This window comes from Nannobrachium achirus, assembly GCF_963921795.1.
Source record: "Nannobrachium achirus genome assembly, chromosome: 4".
In the NCBI taxonomy this organism is placed as follows: domain Eukaryota; kingdom Metazoa; phylum Chordata; class Actinopteri; order Myctophiformes; family Myctophidae; genus Nannobrachium; species Nannobrachium achirus.
In genome coordinates this window covers 34,893,165-34,918,443 of record NC_137813.1, presented here as the reverse complement: position 1 = coordinate 34,918,443, position 25,279 = coordinate 34,893,165, and the positions used below count along the sequence as shown (strand labels likewise).

The window sequence follows — 25,279 nt, the reverse complement described above, 5'->3', positions numbered from 1 at the left end:
GTTAAATGACTCAAATCCCTTGTGCCTTGTACATGAATTATGTAAATAATACACTAAATGCACACTTTTCAGTCAGCCATGTTTTTATAACTCCTGTACCTACTATGATCTCCTGACCCACTATTTAAACACACAACTGGCCCAAGGGTTAATTTCTGGGCCTGGGCCATATTTACCCATTGATAAGCCTCTTAAATGTCATCTTTGGATCTCTGACACAGACACAAGGGCTCTGTTATGAGCTAGAGGAAGTGACAATCAGTTATCAGGAGTGCATATCTGTGGCTTCTCTCTCTCTCTCTCTCTCTCTCTCTCTCTCTCTCTCTCCCTCTCCCTCCCTCCACCCCCCACTTCCAATCTGTGTACTGGACACGACTTCCATACTGTATGTTTCTGCCAGGGTCACTCTATATATCTGTTCATCTGCCTCTTTCCTGGTGTGATCACAGCTTTATGATCTCATGTAACAGGGACAGTTAAGTTGTCCTTCATGGCTGTTTACACTGCCAGTGTCCCAAATTCACCTTGTTACTTGTTATTCCTTCCTTGTTAGCTCTTGCTCACGCTGTTCTCTCCCTTGTTCTGGCTTGTCCACAGCCTCTCCTCTCCTCCCTGCTGTCTCACTCTCACTGTCTATTGGCTCAAATCCTCTCTCTCTGTCTCTTTCTCTCGCTCTGCATCCCTGCATTGTCTCCTTGCTACAGTATGTGTTCTCAGTCTGCCTCAAGTGGGCCTGTCAGTATCTCTCTCACACTCCCGCCTTGTGACCTTCTTGCGATCCCATTTTCTACTTCATCCCGCTTGTTGTTTTGTGGCATCAGTCAAAGTGATACATTAACATATTTTGGGAAACTTGCACTTGTGACACACAACTCAAAAGGTTCATGAGCCAAGCAAAGCTGTAAAAGATACATGTGAGACATGAGTTCCATTTGCTGCTTGTTTCAGGCAACGAGGACCCGCCGCGTCAAAGGACCAGCTTTAAAAGGACACTTGAAAGGCGGAACTTAATCCTAAAGCGGATTACCAAAACAAGGATGGCCTTTTCATCCCAAAAGCACAAATGCCTTCCCCTCCTCCTCTTGCTTATAGTTTGCCACCAGACACAGACTACCAACAGTACCACTAACAGCACCACCATCATCCCCACCACTGCAGCCTCACCTACAGACACGCCCACCATCATCATCCCCACCACTGCAGCCTCACCTACAGACACGCCCACAATCAACACTTCCTCAAACGGTTCCCAGGATGCTGTGCCAGGCTGCGGGGCGGAGCTGGACCCCTCCTTCACCTACCTGTGTGACCAGCAGGCGGCATGGGGCATCGTGCTGGAAAGCTTGGCCTCTCTGGGCTTCCTGGTCAGCACTGGTCTCCTGGTGGGCCTTCTCTGCTGGTCCCTGTGGATCTGCGTGACGATGCAGTACCAACGCGGGGGCTTCGGGGGCACCGTGGCCTCCATGTGCCTGTTCCTGTTTGCCACGGCGGGGATCTTCGCCATTACCTTTGCCTTCATCATCCGTCTCACACCTGCGACCTGCCCCACCCGGCTGTTCCTGTTCGGGGTGTTGTTCTCCCTGGCGTTTTCCTGCCTGGTGTCGCGCTGCCTGGCCCTGCTGGGCTTTGCCATGGCGCGGGGCTGGGGGGAGCCTGCTCTGGCCCTGGGGCTCTTTGTTGTGCAGGTGGTCATCGCCGTCGAGTGGCATATCATCGTGTTGGTCCGGGACGGTAAGCCCTGTGCGTACAGCCAGGGGGAGTTTGTTATGCTGCTGATCTACGTGCTCTTCCTCCTGGCTCTCGGCCTGCTCCTCTCCCTTCGCAACCTGTGCCGCTCGTGTTTCACCTATAGCTACAGCTACACAGGCGGCTCCAACCGGCAAGGCCAGGTGCAGGCCACGCTGCTCTGCCTCACCTTGTTACTCTCGGCTGGCATCTGGGTGGTGTGGATCGCCCTGCTTACCAGGGGGAATGCGGAGATGGGGCGGCGGCCGCGGTGGGACGACCCTGTGCTGAGCGTGGCTCTGGTGGCCAACGGCTGGGTGCTTCTGCTGGGGCACGCCGTGGCCCAGGTGGCCTTCCTCTGCCGGGGCGAGCGCAAGAGCAAGGAGGGTCCCCTGAGTTTCGCCGGCTGGACCAGCCCTAATGCTGACATCGCGGGACTGGGCAGCCAGAAGGAAGGCAGGGAGAACGGAAGCTTTGAGAACGACGCCGACCCCAGGAGAGGTGAGAACACTGAGGGAGAGAACCATGGACATTTCATTAGCTTACCAGATACCACCCTAGTGTGTGTGTGTGTATACACACTGTGAATCTGTTTTTTTATTAATATTTAATTTAGTGTAAATTTAACTCTGAGAATTTGAGAATGTAATCAACACTCAGGATTTTACAGTGTAGTGCCTAGAATGAGCTAATTTCATCAGAGAGACAGAAGGAAATGAGAACAGCGATCAGTCTGCCAGTAAAAAGGAAACTAGAGACCAAATTGACAGTGATTCATCCTCTGGGCTAGGGTCATCCTTTACTCTGAATGATAGCTCTGCAGAGTCTAAATGAATGAGCTGAGTTCCACTCAGTCAGCTCAGCTCCCACTGTAGGCCTTTGTGATGAACGCTATATAATGAACAAATAATTAACTGACTACATCACGCCTGCAGGCAGGAGAACCGAGCCAGTACTACGATCACCATATGAGTCGGGATTCTCCATGACAGTGAGTAATAAGCCATTACAATTAACAATCTAACTCCATACACTCAGTAATTAAAGACTGTGACCTTTTATACAACTGGAGGCAATTACCGTATATGGCTAAGGCATATTGGAAGGTTAATGAAAATGCAACATATCACTGTGTTAATTGCACTAACATGATAAATGTGTATGTTTGTGTGTGTTTGCGTGCTTGTGTTTAGGAAATAGACCCGGACAAAGATTACACCATTCCTCGCCCCCAGACCACCAACATCAGAGAACCTTATGATGAATACTATGGACACCCTATCTCTGATTAAGATCACACAGATTTTCCTATCTGCTCTCGCTCACACACACACACACACACACACACACACACACACACACACACACACACACACACACACACACACACACACACACACACACACACACACACACACACACACACACACACACACACACACACACACACGGCACGGAATAATAATACAATACCAAATAATAAGATACCAAAGACAAACAAGAGGCAGAACCAACTCATGCACTATAATGTACATAATGTACGTGGCACAACATTTTTAAGCTCTCTTACATTCGTTCTTGTACAGATATAAATATGTTTGTGTAGAATATTCAGGAAACAAAATGTCAAGTCCTCTAATGAGAGGCTGAAGAGGGGTAAATGTGTAGCCTACTCTATTTAAAATGGCATCCTGTACATCAGTGGTTCTCAACCTTTTCAGGCCGCGACGCCCAAAATAATCATATTTGAACTGGAGACCCCCCCCCCGACCAGCACTAAGACTTGAGGCATTACATTTTGTGTAACATGGTTCTATTGTGAAAATACGCCTCGCAATGCGAGGCGTTGTGAGCATGTAAATCTGCATGCAATTTCTTCCTCTAATATTTGACAATTTGTCCAATGTTTAATTTGTCATTTTAGAGGTATTAAAAAGTCCTTAAATTGTCACTTTAGAAATGTGCAGATACCCTCTATACACTTAAACATCATGTTGGTTTGTTTACTGTTGAGTGAGAAAACAATGTTGCACATTAAGTTAATCATCTGGGGACCCCCCAGAATAATTTGGGGACGCCCCTGGGGGTCCTGACCCACAGGTTGAGCACCACTGCTTTACATGACAATGTATAATCACAGATAGACTATGTGAGCCAAACGTTTGCCTGTCAGAAGCCACATTAGTCCAACGTTGGACTAATGTTGTGGCCTGACGTTGGCACGCCAGAATCCACATTAGTCCAACATCTGCCTGTCTGAATCCACATTAGTACAACATTGGCCTGTCTGAATCTAGATTAGTCCAACGTTGGCATGTCAGATTCCAGATATGCTGCGAGACAGTCCATGTGCGTGCACACATGTGACGTGCTTTAGCTGCATGTTGCACTGAGAAGTATAATGGAGCCTGGGGTGACAGAGGGGGCATGAAGCTGTCACTCTGAAGGTGCCAAACTGCTGGGGTGGCAGAGGCATGTATGAAGGGTGACGAGAGGAAAGTAATATGAAGGTTGGACAGAAGGGGAGAGGAGGAGAGAAGACAAGAGGAGAGAGGAGATGGGGTCAATCCTAACTTCTTACTTATACTCCATCATATGACCGGTTAGTAAATAACAGCTTGGTCAAGTAACACTGTCATACTACGGAGTATGAATTAGGCTTAAAAGGCAAGATGTAGAAAGAGGAGAGCAAAGTAAGGGAGGGAAGGAGAAGAGGAACGTGGAGGAAAGGAGTCTGTGAGATGTCATCTCTGTGGGGCTCCTGTCATTGTTGCTTAACATCTTCATAAAGAAAGTTACAATGCAGTTGTCATGCTTTTACAGCAAGACAAGTCTCATTAACAAGGCACACTGAACCAGAATGGAATGGGTTTCCTTTATGCACCTATTTTAAATAATGCATTTTTCTAATGGATTTTTGTACTACTTGTGACTTTAACAAGTGTTATTAATAAAATGATCATAAATGAAAGTGTGTATTTGTTTGTTATCCTTCAAAGCGATGCCTGAGCATCTACCATACAAAAGACCACAGATGGCTCAGCATGGGCCAATTATTGTCTCTCAGCCTGAGCAGGTGTTATGCCTCCTGGCATTCACTGTAAATTATAGGTCGCATTATAATGAACGCTATGTGATAGTACACCCACAATAACCACTAGGTGGCAATGTTGAGGTATTTTAAACTGCAGTGTTGAGTAGCATTTTAAACTGCCTAAAAATTAAATATGAAATAAATAAATGCCTCAATGAAATAAATAAATAACACAATGATATAAATTAAAAATACAATTAAATAAATAAATGTTTTTTTCTAAATAGTATTATGGTTTATATGTAATTGCGTTTCTATGTATTTCTTTGTTTTTTATTTATATCATTGACTTTTCAATTCAACGTTTTTTTTATTTCATGATGCCACTTTTAGCTATTTCATCCAAGCGTAACAGCCCAAAAACTAAAAAAAAATAATAATGCAATGAATTATATAAAAAACGCAATGAAATAAATAAAAAACACAATGATATCAAATAGATCATACAATTAAATAAATAGGCCTACATTTATTGCATTGTGTTTTCATTTAAGCGCTTTTTATTCTGTTTCAGCATCTCTGGCCTAAACCATACTTTAGTAGGCTACAACACAATACTTTGACCTTTTTGTGACATATAAACACCAAAATGACGCCGTTTTGCCCTATAACGATAACTTTACCCTCACTCACCGACTGAAGGCGTGTGCGCAATCCTTCTCCCCACTGATGTTATTCAACCAATTCTTTCAATGATGGAGCACCCACGCCATCAAATTGGCAATTGGCCTCTAGTCTTGTGCATTGGAGCAATTAACAGGTTTCCGCAACATTTAAACCATTTACGGACATTAAGTTCAGATAGTTCAGATTTCTCCCTCAGTATAACAATGAGAAACGTTGGAACGGTCTTACCTCAGTCATTGTGGGACCTTGCAGTAGGCTAGATAGACTTTACCAGAGTTAACACCACCAACGCAATGCTGCAAGACGAAGTGGCGTTAATTACGTGCAATTGTCACATTTCACAAGCTTGTGCTTTCAGTTTATAAATATAGCCTACAATTATGTTGTACATAAAGGATCTTTGTAAAACAATGTTTTCCAGTACCTACATTTCTGTGCTACATGTAGGGCCCTATTAACAGCACCAATAAATGGCTCTCCCATGATGGACAACCAAAAACAACTTGCCTACCAGCCTCGCGTAGCCAGGCTTACTCATCTCCGAAGAGACCACTTTAGACATATTTTTGGAATCGGACAAGGGGAAAGAGACAGGAATACAATCATGTGAATGAAAAACTGTAGGCTAATAAATACACAACTGCCAACTCAAAAGTTTATCTGAGAATGCTCTATCACTTCCTGATAAGCACTAGTTAGGTGTGCTTTTGGCCTACATTGTATCACACAGACAAATTCGACAATACCTGAGAAAATAACCTAAGATAAGTTAATAACCAGGCAGTCAAATACCAATATAAAAACCAAACAGTTTATTATATACATTCAATAATAACAATGACAGAACAAAAAGGCAGACACAAGGATGGCAAAAAGGGAAAACAAAAATGGTGAGAAAATACACATCACTTTTCATAAAGACATAAAAGAAATAATCAATAATCACTTGGATAAATGAGCTTTTTCTTATAGTAATGATGAGCATGTGAAATCAAAAAATCCACATGCAATTGAAACCCATTTATTAAGTCCCTGTACAAAAACTTCCACTGGATTGACTTGAGCACAGTGCAGGGAGTTTAGGAGGCAGGTAGGACTAAACTGAACTGCTGATGTCACAGGAAGCTGTCAGCCATTTTGGCGAACATTTTGCAACCCTTTTTGGATGCAAAATGTTGCAAATTAAGGAGCAAACCGGGACATAACGTTCTCTTAAAGCCCAATTTATACTTAATCGTATGACATGTCACGGGCCGAAAATAGCTGATCTATAAGCTCACAATGTGTTGCTTTGAGCTTGTAGATCACTGAGAAAGGGCTGCCAGAGAGATGTTGTGCTTTCTAAAGCTATCCAGCATCCATTTACAATGCCCTGCTATCAGTACAGAACACTTGTAAAAATGTTGGGCTGAGCTGTCATCGAGTGGCCCACTACCTCCACCAGCTACTTTATTTTCATAATAAAAGTAAACACCAAGGGGGGTCCGACTTTCCAAATTGAACTCGTAGCATTTGATATGATGACTGGTGATTACAGCGACCACAGAGGAGAGATAACCTGCGTTATTAAATTGAGCTAAATAGGCTGTGGCCTTACGTAATGTGGCTGCAGGAAACTGTCTCCCACCCCCACCACCCATCTACCCACCCAGACACGCACAGTCTCTGGCGGACCATTACTGAGCCCCACTGTCTCCCCTGCCACCTCGCATCACATAACCTCCTCCGCTGACTTGTCATCTTTCTGCTCCTCTTCCTCCAATGCCATCCCATCCGCTCCATCCTAAACCTCCGTCACCCCACTACCCCCGCCCCTCCTCCAGCACTAGGATTTGAGTTCATGCACCAACGATACATTTCTGTCTCGACACCCTGCCTTTCTCACACAAAAACATGCATACTGATACTTCTGATAATACTTGTTAAGAGGAAAAACAAAAAAAACAAAAATATAAAATATATATATATATCAAAACAAACATGTTTGAGTCCTTATGATCTCATCATAGACACTCACTGGGACGTCCTCTGCAGAACACTTGTGTATCTTGATCATATGAAATAAGCATAGCCTTCGTCATTAGTGTTAGACCTCACCCAGGGCCTGTAGTGGCCACTGTGTGTCCTGTTGTACTGCAGAAGGTAACATTGTTATCCCGTCAGCTTATGATTAATGGCTCCGCTTGTCACCTTCTGCAAAGTCCCTCGACGGAAACTGCCCACACACTACTGCTCCGTTTTGAAAAAAATAACATTAAACTGAAAAAAAAGTAAGGTGGACACAGCTGGACTTGAGGATAATTCTTTTCGACATTATGTGGAGGGACAGTATAGTCTTCATTTCGAACTGTGTCTTGGGCCCTATAGGGAAATGCACGTCAGAACGAGTATTGTCCACACTAGTTCTCAATGACCACTACAAACGCGTTACAAGGTCACGCAGTCTGTTCTTATTCAATGACTGACATGTTCTTTCTCTTCAGCATGGGGGGGTTGGGTGGTTCCTATAAATGAGTGGGGTTTACAAAAATGAAATCTAGGACTTGCGTTGCTTGCGGTACAGGACTCCAATACGTTGCTACAAACAATAAAGCCTTTTTCCTCAATCCTCTTTAGATCCTGTTCCTATGACATTTCCCAGGGTGCTTTTTGAAAAAACCCTTTGCTGACGTGATCTGAAATAATACAGCTTTAACCCACAAGTTAAAACCAACAACGTAAAAGCTAAAATAACAACTAGAAACAACCATGGAAAAAAAGTGTAATAAATGTTGACCAAATATGTGCTTTTTCCAGATAATCTTTGGAACCAAAAGACAAATGATAGCAATAATAACATACAGAGAGTATATGGAGATATAATACATAGGACATACTCCTATACGTGGTTCGCTTACCACTTCCTTTACTGTACCTTTGAGCAGAGCAGTAAGGATGAGTTTGAAACTAACTGGACCGCCTAAAACATTCCCACAAGTGTTTCTGAATAAGGATGGAGTCAGCTTGCAATGCAATGCAGAGAGTATACCCTTCAAACTAATTTAGTTCCAAGGGGGTAAGTAGTGTCCTATTGGCATCAAAAAATAAACATGAGGAAAAAACACTCACACAATAAAGAAATTGTTGTATGGAGGCGGAGCCTTGGTTCTGCTTTGTTCTGCTGGACGGAGAATCCAGTTCCCCTTCCTTGAGAATAGTACTTTAACTAGAAGATTGTGACTCCTAGTTTTAAAGGGCACCATTACATTCTAATCTAACTTTTACTCTATTGGGATCTACCATTTTGGAGAATTCAGTTCAGTCAACTCGGTAGCTCTGCCTGAAGCTTGTAGGCCTAAACATCTCTAAATTCACCAATAGGGAAACCGTTCAGTGGACGATTTCCAATACATCCATAGCTAAATGTAATCTATTTACATTTTATGGTTATTAGACATCCAACTGAACCTGAACTGAACCTTAATTGCTACTTTACTCCCTACATCTGGAATGTGTGACAGTCTGGTAGAATCTTTGAATAAAGTGTTAATTAAAAATAAAAACAGAAAAATGAAGTAGATAAGGAGCACCTGCTAAAGAGTTGAGGTGTACTGAATTCTAAGGGGGAGAACTAAACACTATTCAGATTAGAAATGCAGACAGACCAATTTGAAGGCTCCAATGTCTTAATGTTGTCATTGTTTTCGCAAATAACAGCAATGAAATAACTGTAATACTTAAACCAGCAGTTAAGTGGACTATATGAAAAAAGGACAGATGATAAGACAGTTTTCTTCTCAATGGCAGCAGAATAACAAAAATAATAACAAAAGAAAGGAGGAAAAACTGAGGTAATGCAGAAAAACATCTCACTGGTTTCTTATTTTTCTCTCCATATCGTTTTCACATACTTTTTGTCTTGTTATTTTCCTTTTTTTCTTTTTTAGCTGGTCAGTCAGGACCAGCTTTGTAATCAGGTCACTTTCCTAGTTTGTTTACAGTCAGGAAAGTTGTGTAGTGTCATAAAAAGGACAGAAAAGGACTTCTCATTTCTCATGTAGTTGATTATCTCCTGTTGCCTGGGAAACAAAGCACTTTTTTCAGTTACTTGTCAGTTGTTAATTGGAGAATGTCTCCTGTAGGGTCGGCCGAATGTTCTCACTCCAACGCTCCAAAAAAACAGGAATACAAACAAAAGAAAAAGCATTTGTCTGTCTCCATGTTGAGCAGTCCAAAATGTACTTGTTTCGCATCATTCTTTTTTTTTTAACACAGGTGGGAGGTCTCTACTGCAGGAGGGATAGCTGTTGTTAACTTCTTGTTGTTTTTTCAATCAATGCAATTTGTGTAAATAAAAAGAGATGAAAGTACCTTATATTTCATTCAGGGTGGTAATTCTGTGTTGTGGCAGTTCTATCAATCTGTGCAGTTCAAGGGTTAAGGGAAAAATGTTGCAGAAATGGAAGGTCGGGGTGCTATGACATATGCGTGTGCGTATATTAGGTCTGATAGGGTTAACATAGGGCAGTGGATATAACTGCGTAGAATTCCTAAGAGGAAAAAAAAAGGTTTGTAGTGTGAAGGGTCACAAAGGCAAACAGCAGTCTCTCTCCCTCTCGCATGTCCGGTAGTGTTTCTAAATAGAACCATTTTAGATTGTGTCCCGTACTGTAGTTGAGCGTCTTCAAAAATAGCCTTGTCAGCTTTCTATGTGGGAGATCCACTGGCAGTTTTCATGGTATTCCTCGTCGCCGATAGACAGAACAGTACAGAAACTGAGTTCGAGTTGATGATGTGGCAATGACCTTGCTCTCTTTCCAAAAACACATGGTTTGTCACTATCGCCAGCCCACAGAAAAATGGAGGGTAGCTCTTGCCAAACAAAGAGCTTGGAAAGGGGGAAAGAGCAATGTAGAATTCCTTGGGTGTGATGTGGGTTTAGTATGGAGCAAACCTACTGTATCCTGCCCGGTATAAACTAGCCTGGAAGAGACAGAGAGGAAACCATATGAGTAACTAAAAGCTCTATTTTTGGTATACAAACTGATTATTACTTTGTTTCTTTGAAGCAACCAGGTATAATTAATGCACTGTGAACGGAAGGTCCAAATGTGTAGATACAGCAAACTCAGGCCCATGAATCTCTACGTCTATCCTAAACATCAGAAAAGACCCTTGTGGAGAATAGAAGGCCCATTCTGCTATATAAAACAAACAGTTGTTCGGCTTCATCTTGGTTGTTGTGTATTGAGGTGTTAAGCATTTGTAGTTTTCTCACCATGGCTCCTACTCCATACGCAGCTGCAGCTGGGGTTAAACCGTGGTAGGGGTCTGTGGTAAACACCCGCCCATAACTGACAACACAAGAACAAACAAACACACACATTTGACCATTATTTTTGTCATTACAAATCAAAATGATTCAATTAGAGGTCTGTCAAGACAAACTGACGCAACAGATTCTCACCGAGGATAGATTGTTGTATAATCCTCTCCCCCTCTCTCTCTTTTGGTTGCTTTTTACCCCTTTTTCTCCCCAATTTAGTTATTTAGCCCTCACTAGGAGGATGTAGAGCCCCTACCCAGCTTCCCTCCCCTGAACACGGGCCAACTGTGTTCGTATGAGATGCTCGACACAGTCAGATGCACCGCGGTGGATTTGAACGCCCAGACACCACGCTGGTGCCTGGTGGACAGTTACTTTTACCACTGCGCCACCCATTTTGTTTGATTTTGAGGGAAGCACTGGATTCATTTCATCTCAGTATCGTATAAAAAACAAGAGAGACTTGAAACTCGCTTGGGATAGGTAAATTAATGCTCTAAAATAGAGCTGTGCAGGGTTTTTTACATTTTGGGTCAAAGTCATTATCGTTGCATTGTAATGTGTGGATTGAGTCTAACCAAAACATGTCCTTGGGGAAAAGATACATTTCTGAGGGAAATTGTGCAGTGGTTCTCAAAGTGGGTCCCCAGATAAATTAGCTAAATAGCATAACAATCAGTTTCACCACTTTATCCCCATTATTATCCCTCTACATCGAAGGATCTCCAACCCTTTAACTTTTAAACTTCAATGTAAAACAAACTACAGAAACCATCTGGACATTTCAAATCACAGTGAGTGCCTATCAATCACACTGCCTTGCCGTGTTTGTGTGTGTTAGTAAAATTACTTCCATTACTTTATGTCTTTAACTCATACCCTGCAAAAAAAACGTTTTCTATAATAAAAATGTCTTTTTAACGTCTTTTTTTTTTCAAAAACATGGAAAAAAAGTTTTTTGGACCTCCAACAATGTACTAGGCATGATCGCGATCGCGAAATTGCATGTTTAACCCCCATACCAACCCCATCTTTCAAACATGGCAGCCATGTTTGTTTACATTTGAAGAAAACATAAGGGCTCTTTTCTCCTGAATGCCTGAACGGATTTCCAAGCGGATTTTTTTGTTTGAAAGCTGTGAAAAGCATGCACATGCATAGTGCATGATCTGTGCACGAATGTGTGCACCAGCGTGCACACTATTTTTTTTAACCCTTTGTTGGTGAAACGGCAATATAAGAGGTCCCACTTTATATACGGCACCGACTGAGTTAAGTTGCGTGTCCTGAGGTGAACTCACCTGTCACTGTAAGCGGTTGCGCCCGCAGTCGCCCCGGTTACAGCCTGCGGCTGGGCATAGCGATAGGCAGCTGCAGCAGCCGCGGCAGCAGGGTAGCCTCCCTGGAGATGCACAAAAACGCACACACAAACACACACAGACTGATTACAGAGCTGACTTGACGGCTAACTGACAGAGTGAGCCTCCCTCTGAGGTAACAGACACCAGGCCTATCTCTACACAGTAAAATCCTCACTGTTCATTTAGCGCCAACACTTTACAAATGCACCTCTTGGAACTAAATGAAGACTGAGGGTTTGACTGTGTTACTGAACAGAGATATAGTTTACTGACATCTATATAATGAAGTTAATTTAGTTAAACTGTATGGAGTTTTAATTTAACTGTGGACTCTTACAGGTACATTTATTACTGTGTTCATATAATTTGCTTAAAATTAAAAAGAAAAGAATATTCTTTATTCTGTTTCGGGCAGATCCAAACTATCTCCCTTAAATAGATTCATTAAGTTAGTACGGTTATTGAAATGTGCTAATTAAATGTTAAATAACAAGATGCATCAGAGTATTAACATCTTGTTTCAGGCATAATTGGGTGGGAGGGAGGAGGGTTGTATCTACAATGGACACTAGAGAATACCATACTAAATGGGACAGAAATAGCAGGCGAAGCATTTTTTTTAACAAAGAAAACGTGTTACAGTGCAAAATTATTATCATCATTATTAACACATTTTTCAGTTCTGTCACATGTATTTAGAGGACAGACAAAAAGATAGGGTGAGAGAGAGAGAGAGAGAGAGAGAGAGAGAGAGAGAGAGAGAGGGAGGAAGGAGGGGGATCATCCACTCAGAAACACCCACAACAAGCCCACTTGTGACTGACACTCCAATCACTGTCCTTGCATTTAGATTGCATGCATGCCCCGGGTTATAATGCACACCTATCAAAACGCAACACCTCGGATTTTGGATGGAAGTGATCCGAACAGGACATAACCTAACACAGGGAGAGGAGGGTGGGACAAAGGAGGTGAGGAGGTAAGGAAAGGAAAGAGAGAGATTGTGTAAGGCAGGGGTCTTCAACAGGGGTTCCGGGACCCCTAGGGGATCCTCAGAGTTACTACAGGGGGTCCTGGTCCTCCAAATCTTTGTGTGATAGGAACTTGTTTTTCCCCCATTTCTTATATTAACCACTTGAAGCCTAGCGTCCATAGCCGATCTACAAGCTTGTAGATTGTAGATCTGCTATTTTTGGAAAAGAGCAAAAGGTCAAGTTTATTGAGTATTGACCGTTCAAATATCTGGTTAAATATCTGAAAACACACATTAACATGAATCCAAAATACACTGTCGACCCTGCTGTCAAACAATGAAACTATATCTATGAATAGATTGTGGGGGTCCCTGCTTCATATCTCTCTCAACTAAGGGGTCCTTGGCCTGAAAACGTTGAAGACCCCTGGTGTAAGGGGGTAGGATGAGTGAAATGACTTGGATCCAAGTCGAGTGGAGGATTTGGAGAGAGAGGGGAGAGAGAGAGAAAGAGAGAGCGAGCAAGGTGAGATATTGGAGAGAGCGAGGTGGAAGGGTGGACAAGATAGCACAGTAGGATGCCTGCATGCAGCAGTGGATCGACATGCTTCAATACCCACTCTGGGAGGGCAGTGAAAGTTTGGGAGAGGCAGGGAGAAGGGAGGGTTATGTCATTCAGGAAGAGAGCATGTTCTCCATTCTAAACACCAGCGCCTTAGGGCACAGGAGTACAGCACATAATCTCACCCGGGGCTATGATCGACTGGACCTCGTAGTCCATGTTGAAAGACTCTAATTTGAGAGAGAATGATGTGAGAAACTCGGGGGTTCTGGTACAGTATGTAGTCTCTCATTATCGTAATAGCCTCCAACGTGAATGAGATGATGCCTGGAAATTATACTTTATAATGTGAGAACACCATCGCAGTGTTTTTTAGTGTGTGGGTTTTAATGTCATCCTTAGACAAACAAACAGGACGGGCATAACATTAGGATGACTATTACAAGACACCCAGCCAGCTGTAAGAGACCAGGTTCTCTTTTGAACTAGAACTGGTGGGATGAGCAACCATGAAACACTCCATTAGTTTAGTCAAAAAACAAACAAGCAAAAAAAGAAATAGAAAAGCCTTTGCCACAATTAAAAGAGTGCAGATTTCAGTGAGTTAGCAAGAAATATGAGGAAAATAAAATAAAACAAAAATCAAAGCAGTCATCATTTTTTCAACCAACTAAAAAAAGAATGTGTTCCAGATCAGACCAGGAGGTGATTCAAAAGACCAGAGGGAGAGTAGCAGAGTAAAACAATGCACACTGTGGGTTTTGGATGTTGAGATGACCCTACCTGAGGCAATCTGGGGCTAAGGACTGAGTCCTGAAACACTAGTCTATAGAGAGAACAGAAACAGCTGTTGTCAACCTGAATACACACACACGCACGCGCACACACACGCACACACAGACAGACACACAAACACACACACACACATATCCATACACCCACACTGATGCACACACACTGCCACATCTGCTCATAGAGCGGTTGAGACCGTCTATACCCTCGTCTCCCATCATTATCATCATCACCAAGTGTTCAAACTCTATTATGAGTTTCCTTTTTTTCACTCTCTAAAATCTTTGGTCCACTTGGCTGTTATCAATCTGTGTGATCAGGGATGTTATTGATTGGGGCAAAAGTCAAATATAATGAGGAGAATAAATTGTGTGTCCAAATAGCCAAATATCTGAAGAATTCAGATTTCTTTAATATATATAAAAAAAAGAATTGGACAAAATCAAATTCCTGGGTCTTAAGCATCGACTACTGCTTGCTTTTGAATGATCTTTATCACAGGAGGGCAGGGGTGGGGGAGGCTCTCAACCGCCTCTAAGGTGGGCAGCTCTGTGCAGCACATGACCGGACGCTCATGCAGATATAAACACCCCCAAACTAAAGGGAAAAACAAGGGGAGGAGGACAAGGAGAAGGAGGAATACACACCGAGAGAGAGAGAGAGAGAGAGAGAGAGAGCGATGTTGGCAAAGATTAGGTGGTGGTGGTTTACTCACGTATAATTCTGCCGCTCCATAAAAGCCACCATCCTGATACACCACACTGAGAGAGGAGGTCACACAGCAACGAGAGGGAAGAGAGAGGAGCAATGGAAAGGAAGGCACAGTTGAAAGAGGTGGGGGTTGAAACAGATGGAGAAGGATGGGGGTGGTGGGGGGTGGAAGGAGTGCATCGTCCCAAACCAGAGTGGATGAAGGTGACAGCACAGCAAGAAGACAAAACAGAGCCAAAGAGAAAGAAGGAAAGAAAGAAAGAAAGAAAGAAAGAAAGAAAGAGAGAAGAGTTATTTCACACCCATGCAGCATGCAGAAGAAGTACAATTTCCATCCATGTTCCACTATTGCAAACAACAATCAAAGGCCATTATACAGGGAGGAGAATGGACCCCTGGGGCTAATAAATAAAGTACATTGACCAGCACTGAACTGAATTGAAACCATAAACCGCTATTGTTCCCCTGCCACAGGGAAATCAAGTCGGTAAAGGCCACTTCAAATAGATTTCTTTTTCATGAGGAAAATGGTCCTTCAGACGCGAAGCTGTGGATTTATTGGGCGTTTTGAAGCCAATAGTGGAGCAGACACGGAGATGGTAATTCCTGCAGCACCCATCATTTCATAATTGCTTAGCTTTATCTGAATATAATAACAGAACACAGTCACAATCTCATTAACCAATCAGCATCTGATTTGATCTGAATATCACAGCAGTCACCACCACCACATTAGCCAACCAGCACAATCCGGCAACAATGGCATGCACGGTACACACAGTGGAAAAAAACAAGATCACAGTAATATGAATCATTTGTGACAAATCCGCGGGTGAGGTGACTGGTGCTTATGTATAATGACCGAGTGCAGTTTGTGTGTTCATGGAAATTGTGCTTTCTGTGTGATTATGGAAATCGGCACGGTGCAATCCAGTCAATAGGGTACATTCCACAGGAAAATCTCTTGACCTGATAAAACTGTGGTTTGGATGAGATTGATAACAACTCAAGTGCAAACAACATTTCAGCGGTATGAGCTACAACCGTACCGAGACCTTGTTAAATAGGAATTGGAAAATGGTTTTGAAAAATTGCTTTCGAGGTGGGCTGCACTTCAACCATACGAGCACTTCAGCTGTCTCAAAATAAATATATAAGTGAATACATAAATAATCCACAAAATAACCAACATCAACTCATCTTCACATCCTTTTTTTTCCCCACTTGGGAAAACTGCTGGCGACCTCTACTGTATATCTTGTTTTCAAACATCGATTCAAGGTTTTTTGCTGGGCAACTACAGATAACACACCCACATTTGTTTACTATTCTGCACAGGTCTGTTGTGCTTATCAACTCAAGCTCAGAGAAATGATGAAGTGATGTTTATGTGTGTGCGCGTGAGTGAGTGCTGTGTTGTGCGTGTGTGGATCCCTATGAAAGGCTAGTGACATATCTCTCTCTCTTACCCAGGGTAAGCTTGGAGGGTTGGCTGGGGCACGGCAGCACGCACTGTGCTGTAGACAGGCCGCCCCCGGCCCCTTAGGTGGGCCCCACGGAACGCTGCAGCTGCTGCTGTGGAGGCTGCCGCTGCAGCAGAGGGGTAAGGAAACCCTGGAACTGGAGGAGGAGAATAGGTGGAGGGGAATCATGGAAGGAAGGGGGCAGAGGTATGGAGATGGGAGGTGAGGTGAGGTTTGGATTGAAGGAGGTGATAAAGAAGGGAAGGGAAGTAAGGAAGGAAAGAAATAAAGAAAGAAAGGGTAGGGATGGAGAAAGCCGGAAAGGATAGGTAGGAGTTGGATAACCAGTTTGGGGCAGAGGAAGATGGAGGAAGGAGAGATATGAAGGTATGTAGAGAGGAGGGGTACAGAGGAAAAGAGGAATAAAGTAAAGGGGAGCAGAAGGAAGCAGACAGGATATATTAATATCATACGGCCTTCAGGCTAACAAAGGATATCAATAACAATGTGCTGGTGGGGGGAAAGAAAACGCTGGATAGTACATATAAATTAATAAAGCTTTGAGTGTGAGCATAATTTAAATCAAGCATTCTTCAGTGAGACAGAATGAAAGCTGTGTGAGTACAGCAGTGGCTCCCAACCAAGGTCCTCGGAGCACCGCTGCTGCTATTCTACCCTTCAAGGAAGTGAATTGCATGCATTTACACCAGGTGAATGTTTGTTAGAGCAGTGGTTCCCAAACCTTTCAGGTCGAGAGAGACCCGAAAGAGATTAGACGTTTGCCCAGGACCCAAACTAGTGAAAATAGCAGATCTACAAGCACACAGAAAATCGGCCATTTTCACTACTTCTTAATCACATTTTTATATTTATGGATTGATTGTTTTATTAAATTAAAATTAAACAAATAAAATATTTTCATAAAAATCGGTCCTGTTTGGGGGACAGTGTGTTAGAAAACCAGCAGTACCAGCGGCAGCAGCAGCACTGGTGCTCAAGAACCAGGGTTGGGACACAAAATAGGGAAATACGTATAGGAGGGAGAAGAGGCAGCCCAATTTTACCTGCATAGAGTTCTGGTCCGTACATGGCCTGCACCATAGGGCTCAACTTCCACCCCGCTGACACAGAGAGACAGGAGGGAGGGGGTGACAGTTAGTAAGCCTGGGTTATAGGGAATGTAAGTCTACTAGAACAGTGTCCAGTTTAGTAGACCTGGACAAAGCACATTTCATGGCAACGTTAACGTTGCCATTCATAGTTATTGCATCTGTTACGGGGAAGCTACATGGGAGAATGGTAGCAGCGTGTTTTGGCGTTCAGTATCAGAACTGGAGCACCAAGGCATGTTTGTTTTAATAACCTGCTTGAAGCACCAGATGCGTGGAGTTTACCTCGCCAGACAAGGGGTTTAGTAGTTCACACATTCCGACAGTTTACGGTTAAGATAACATTAAGTGTCAGATAAGTTGTCACCCACTGAATTGATTTTGAAACAGTTCACAGAAGGTTTGCTGTGAAATAGTTCACATGTCACATGCCCACGCATGAGAAAATCATTATAAATCATAAATTCCCATTTTGGGGGAGATGTAGTAGGGTACAGTATATCTCCTGTGTGTGCACTAATGCTAAAGCCTAACCACCTGGCATCCAAAATGCCACAGTTATTATAATAAGTTTGTTCAAAGCTTTTCAAAAATAGCAGATCTACTAGCTCACAATGAATTGCATAGGCCATTTTTTCTATTTTGTTGAACATATTTCTGATGAGCAAAAGTCACATAATGACAGTGTTGTCTTATATGTAATATTCATGAATTGCAGAATTCTATGTTTCATAAATATAAAGAGAGTTGGTCTGTTGACTTATGGGGTAAGCCGAAACTCAGAACATATCGTCTTATTAAGAAGGGTTATGGTCCTGAGCCATATGTCATGCAGAATGTATCTAAGAGTCAAAGGTCGTTTTGTGCTCAATTACATTCAGGGACCTTACCATTGGCGTTGGAGACAGGTAGATTCATTGGGACTCCTGAGGAGGACAGAGTTTGTTTGTTGTGTGATTTGGAGGAAATTGAAAATGAGGTTAATTTCTTGTTTTATTGTCCATTATATGATGAATTAAGACAGATTATTTTGTAAAATGTCATCTATTTGTGTTAACATTTTTTGGTTGGATGAATATGAAAGACTTGAATTATGTTTCAGTAAAGGTATTTTCTTTTTGGCAGATTATTTGTGTAAAGCTTGGGAAAAAAGACAAAGTGTTTTGTATGCTTGAAGGACAGTTTGAAAAACTGTCTTTTTGTTTCTTTGTATACCTGTATGGTACCAATGAAATGATTTATATGTATGTGTCCTGTAAGTCCATGTGGGCTGGGCACCTTTTAGGTGCACGACACGAAAATAAATAAATCTATCTCTAAATCTATCTATATATGTAAAAGCCCACCTCCTATTCCAAGCTTAAAAATGCTAAGCATTATTTGAAAATAACATTTAAAACAGCTCTGGTGAGGAATGAGCAAAGTAAAATTTCATAAACCCTTGACATTTTAAATGTAACAGTTTTTTTTTCTTCAATGTTCTGTTTAAGAGCTGAATCTTTGCAAATGTCTGACTCTAGTCACTCCAGGGATGTTGTCACTATGATGAGACGGTGGCAGGTTTCCAACTGTATTATACAGTTTTCATTCAGAGGATGATGCTTGGTGACACTGCCAATGTCCAAAGGCTCCAGTGAAATGTGTTCCTTATGTGACTGTTCGCTCTCTGCTTCTCTGCATGCAAAAGGTTTTGGATGAAAGTGCAAATTTCTCCCGCTACAAGCCAGGACCTGAAATGGGTTGCAAGGTTTGATTCTCTAGGGTCTGCAATATATTTGTTACCTACTCTTATTGAAATAAGTCAGATGTCTCTCCCAAGTTTGAGTTAAACAAGATGCATGTTAGATTCGCAAAGCTACATTTCCCATCCAAATTAGACAACAATATTATCTAGAAACTATTAACTTGTACTCTGCTGAATCCCCCAAATAACTAGCCTGATTTCAGACAGATTAGTCTGAATCTGTGCCCTATTCTGAACGATTTCTGGGGGAGGGACTTTTGTGCGAGCGTGCACGCGCGCGAGTGATCGTGACGCACGGTTCGCGGCTTGTGTGTGTGTTTGTGTTTGTGTGTGTCTCTGTCTGTGCCAGTGACTGCTTCCACACAGAACTGCGACCAGAAACATGTAATCAACATTAACAGCTTGGTGAGATCAGCACTCGTGTGTGTGTGTGCCTGCCTGCCTGCCTGGTGCGTGAACTTTGTTTGAATCATTTCAACAGCTGCGCGGATTGGATATTCGTTAGACCCAGCCCCACCCCCTGTGCTCATTGGAGCAGCCGCAATTTTTGGCTGCTAAACTGCCGATTCGTTTACTCTGCTACAGACCAGAGAAACAGTCCACTCTGAGAGTGGGCGGGGTCTATGGGCTGGAAACCAGGCTATCAAATAACCAAAAGTCAATTTGTTTTTTTCTTTTTGCATATATTTAACTCCAATCAGAGAACACATTTGGTAAAACAAAATAATAATCATAACAATAATAATAATAGTAATAAGAGTTAAATCAACACTCAGGATTATACTGTGCGGGTTACCTGTTGGCAGACCTAGAGTGTAATTGTTAAGTGCGTGAGTGTTGTTAATGCTGGTGTTTTTGGAGCTGTGTGGAACACAAGCTCCCTATACGTGGCCGTGTGTGTCTGTGGGTGGGTCTGTCTGTCTGTCTGTATGTAGCCTCTGGTGTAGCCTGACTACCCTGGGTGACCAGAGAGGTGCTGTTGAGTCTAGCCTGCCCTGAGCATCAACTGCAATACACACACACACACACACACACACACACACACACCCCCACCCCACACACACAGGCACCCCCCCCCCACACACACACAGGCACCCCCCCCCACCCCCCCCCCCACCGCTCAGTTCACACACACACACACACACACACACACACACACACACACACACAGCTCCACTTCGAACAGAGGTTCGATTTTTACCATAAGGCAGAGCGCTGAGGGCCTCTCCGTTAGGGTAGGGGCTGACCATCTTCTTGTTGGTCATGACCCTGGCCGTGGCATTATTCACCTAGGGACAGACAGGCAGACAGTCAACCGTACAGACAAAAAGTAGTGCTTAATGGAGGAAAGACAGCTTTAATGCATACTCATTTACACACACACACACACACACACACACACACACACACACACACACACACACACACACACACACACACACACACACACACACACACACACACACACACACACACACACACACACACACACACACACACACACACACACACACACACACACACACACACAGTTTCCCCACTTTCCATAATCAAAGCCTACCATTACATGGTTGTGAGATGGTGAGTGGAGTCTATGTGTGGTGTAGACCTGTATATCCAAGATGCACATATAGTCTTTATATTGTCTTTCTGTCCAAGGCCTGCAATCATTTACTGCAGTTGGATCATTAACAAAGAAATCAATATGTCTGAAATGTCATGCTTACCAGTACGACACATACAACTCCCTCCACACTGTGAGAGTGTGTGTGTGTGTGTGTGTGTGTGTGTGTGTGTGTGTGTGTGTGTGTGTGTGTGTGTGTGTGTGTGTGTGTGTGTGTTTTAAGTGTGTGTGCGTGCCTGCCTATACACATGAGTGGGAGGTGGGTGGGGTGGAGGGTTGTTAGGGGGATCTTAGTCATCATGCAATTAAAAACCTGAGCTACCCCAATAGAGATTTGATGATTCATTCTAGTGAGACATGAAGGGCACCATGGGTGACATTGTTCATAACCCACCCTGCTGTAACTCAAGGGGTGGAGGGGTAGGGGGGGGGGGGGAGAGAGAGAGAGAGAGAGAGAGAGAGATGGATGAAGCTGGATGAGGGAAGTTGAGGTAAACCTGGGTACACGCAGGCATGTTACAGCAGGGCGAAACTGAACTGCACTTAGATTTGTGTGTATGGCATGCACAGGTGGAGGTGTTGCGTGTTTGTTAGGTGTGAGTTTTGTGTGCACACGCAGGCTCATATTTTTTTGCCGTAATGCTCCAGCTTTTCAATCCAAGATGGCTCATAATCTCTTCTCTGAGCTTCAAAGGCTCATACTCAGGTCCCTTGATCTATCCCATATCTCCCTTTGATGGGCTTTATGGGAGGGAGATTGGGGCTCTCTGTAATAACCCACACTGTCTAAGCCTCATATCTAACTGTGTGGCAAGCTAAAGATTAATGACCTTTTGGCTAGGGAAGAGCCAGGAGAATGAATGAATGAGAGAGAGAGAGAGCTATTGTGTGGAGGAGTGGGAGGAGAGGTAGAAAGAGAAGAGTTTAGGTGTGTGTGTGTGTGTGTGTGTGTGATAAAGGGAGAGTGAGAAAAAGAGAAATGTCCAGAATTTGGGTGAATAAGTGAAAGAGCTACCCATAGTAGTGTGTGTGTGAGAGAGAGAGAGAGAGAGAGAGAGAGAGAGAGAGAGAGAGAGAGAGAGAGAGAGAGAGAGAGCGAGCTGCATTTAGAGAACCATTGTGAACGAGGCTGAGGTTTGTTGTATTGGCCCTCTCTGTGAGTCATGTTCTTTATTGGGCCGGGCTTCATTCAAATGGAAATGAGATTTACCTCATTCCTCCTTCATTGCAAATGAGAAGGTCACTGGAAAATGATTCAATTACCCCTAGCCCATCTAGATAGCTGATGCAACTGTCCACGGGTGGCGAAGAAGACATCTTGAAATATTAAAATTTGCAAAGTTAAAAATGTAAATGAATGCCAATGATCTATTCAATATCGCTTTTGTTTCATCGTTGGTGTGAAAAGCCAGGGTTAATATCTAATTTATGAATATGCATTTGTGCTTTTCTAATGTGTGTGTGTGTGTGTGTGTGTGTGTGTGTGTGTGTGTGTGTGTGTGTGTGTGTGTGTGTGTGTGTGTGTGTGTGTGTGTGTGTGTCTGTGTGTCATGAAAAATGGTTTGATCTTTCTGAGAGGCAGGCATGCAAATCACAAACAGTGACACCTATGAAGTAGGCAAATATAAAAAATATATATATATAACATTGAATTTGTCCCATCCACCTTTGATCCCATCCCAAATCCAGCTTGACCCTGGATTAATTGAAATCAAACTCCCATATGAAACCAAACTTGTGGGGTTTACGTACCTAATAAAAAATATTCACAAATAAAACCAAAAGGAAAGGGAGAGAAGGGGGGTGCTAAAAACATTTGTCTCATAAAATTAATAATTGTTTAACACAGAAATTACACTCAGCCAAATGGGCGCATCACATGACCAAGAGTGAGTAAAAAAAAGAGAAAAAATAAAATAAAGGTTCAGCCAATCAGCAAGCGTCAGATGCAGCATAGAGACCAATCAAAACAATCGCAGCACTCCCATATCAAACACATAAGAGACGGAAAGGGGACAGTTCAGATGCAGGTGAGAAATAGAGACAGACAGAGCCAGTCCACATACAAAAAACAGGGAAACAAAAGAAAATGGAGTGAAGAGTGAGAGAGAGAAAGGAGAACATTTTGTCTACATAAGCAACACCAAAGAAACAACCATAAAAAAGTAATTAAAACCAAATAAAAATCAATCAAGAAATAATACCAAGGTGCGTCATCCATATAAAGCAATTAGATTTGGTGACCATTCTCCTAATAATGTATTTCATGTGGAGGGGGTTGGGAGACAGAGCACCAAAGAAAGGATGAAGTTAAGAAAAGACAGAGATATAGAGAAAAGATAAAGAGCAAACCTCATTCCCCCAAAAAGTAAAGAAATCAAATAAACACGAGACACTCTGCCAGGCATTAAAACTGTGTCACAACAATTCACAACTAAGACTAGTACACAACTACTACTACAGCTACTAGTAGTACTACTGCAGCTACTGATACACACACACACAATCCATGACAGGGAAACAAAATCAAGTCAACAAATAAATAAATGAAATAAGATCATAAAAGAAAAAAAGAGAGAGAGAGAGACCCAAAAGAAGATCAAAGTAAACCCCATATCGGTTTAGAGATGCATATGGTTAACACAGCTATGACATTTCTGAGCCCATTTGGAATGGCCTTCAACTGATTTGCCAATAGTTGCATTGTGTTCCATAAATCAACACGTACATAGTGAAGGCAAAGGCACGCTATAAGTATTTAATGTGCACTGCTCACAAACCTATCTGTTCTAGAAAGGGCAAGATCTCAACATTTGTAGTACTCTGTCTAGACTGTCTTGATATCCTATAACTACTGCACCATAATATAGCGTGGCTGATTCAGGCTAGCCAAGCGTTAAAACATTTAGCTCACAAGCCTTGACTCATTCCCTTCCTGAGTTTGAGACCCACTCAGCTATCATTAAACATTAGCTCACAGGCCTGGACACATTCCCATCCCATCCCAGCTAACATTTTTGAATGTACACTGTAGCCGGTTGGCTAACATTTGCCCAATCCAACACGGCATGCCGAATGTAAACAGCTCAATGACACAAAGGAACTCTAGATCAGAGAAGCGTGATTTGCCCTGCAGCTTGGGGTCCGCATTCAAGTCAAAGCAACGGCAGGCAATACAACTCAGCGCCAGAACCGAAAGCTCAATATCACCATTCCTGCTGATTATTGTTATTAATTAGGAAAATAAATACTTATATTGACTCCAATGGAGAATTAATCAGAGGGATTGCGGACAGCCGTGTCATTGCAGAGACGAGGGTGATTACATTTTGTTCATTCTCAGTGAGGTGTTAATGAGATGGGAGGGGAGGAGGGGGAGGAGGAGTGGGGGGGGGGGGGGCATGGGGGGAAATGATTATTACTAAAAGATACAGGCTGTTGTTGATGTTTTGTCCATCTGTGTGTCTGTGCTATACCACATGTACAATACAATACAATTAGCTCTCAAGTGCATGTACAAGTAGGGCAAAATGTGCACCTACTGACTTGTTAGGATGTAATCTATATGTAAATTATAACAACAATGGACAAAACTATCTAAATCACTACTGTGTTAACCTTAATATGTTACAATATGATTGCATTGTGACTAAAGCCCATTGCAAGGGGGTGGGGTGGAGGTGGGTCAATTCAGTGATTGATATTTTTGTGCAGTACACAACTTACCGTTGCCGTAGAAACAGCGAGTGGTTACCGTGGAGACTGACAACAACACACAGAAGTCGTCAGGGAAACAGAAAAAAATATATATAATAATAAATAAAAGGAACAAATAACCCCAAAATAAAGCAAGGTCCCCCAACCCACCCGCCAACGTGAAATAAGAGTTGACAGCAGCACTGAAACAGTTTCAGAATAGGAGAGCGAAAGACAGAAAGGAAATGGGAGTGCAATTCTTTTTATGCTACACAGAGTTTAACCACTAAGTAGTATTAGGGTCACTGACGGGGAAAATACCTGGTTTTGCTCTTTACAACCGATGAAGCTTGAACCAAGTGCCGTTTAGACCAGGGGAATATTTGCTTTAACTCACACATATCCCTCAAAATAAAGATCTGCAACTGACATTTATAAGGCGGGAGTCAGATACCCACCAGGTCACCCTCTGTCGTAGCCATAGAATGTTTAG

The 25,279-nt window shown here is 42.7% G+C and overlaps 2 protein-coding genes across 2 annotated transcripts in view; one reads left to right on the top strand and one right to left on the bottom strand.

Annotated features, from left to right (window-relative positions):
* Positions 1-1,037: 1,037 nt before the first annotated feature.
* LOC308282859 (G-protein coupled receptor family C group 5 member D) lies at positions 1,038-3,017 on the top strand (the record flags this gene model as incomplete). The annotated part of the gene is made up of 3 exons (XM_080723247.1): positions 1,038-2,226; positions 2,661-2,716; positions 2,919-3,017. The coding sequence occupies 3 exons, from the start codon at positions 1,038-1,040 to the stop codon at positions 3,015-3,017; spliced, it is 1,344 nt and encodes a 447-aa protein (XP_080579373.1).
* A 4,122-nt stretch (positions 3,018-7,139) lies between these two features.
* Positions 7,140-25,279, bottom strand: part of LOC308284147 (RNA binding protein fox-1 homolog 2-like) — a 61,962-nt gene continuing 43,822 nt past the window's right edge. Inside the window, exons 7-13 of the mRNA XM_080724696.1 lie at positions 20,668-20,755; positions 17,678-17,734; positions 16,620-16,770; positions 15,155-15,200; positions 12,053-12,153; positions 10,704-10,779; positions 7,140-10,408 (exon numbers count right to left, since the gene is read on the bottom strand). Coding sequence (XP_080580822.1) covers positions 10,364-10,408; positions 10,704-10,779; positions 12,053-12,153; positions 15,155-15,200; positions 16,620-16,770; positions 17,678-17,734; positions 20,668-20,755 — 564 coding nt within the window. The 3' untranslated portion in view covers positions 7,140-10,363. The remainder of the gene's footprint in view (positions 10,409-10,703; positions 10,780-12,052; positions 12,154-15,154; positions 15,201-16,619; positions 16,771-17,677; positions 17,735-20,667; positions 20,756-25,279) is intronic.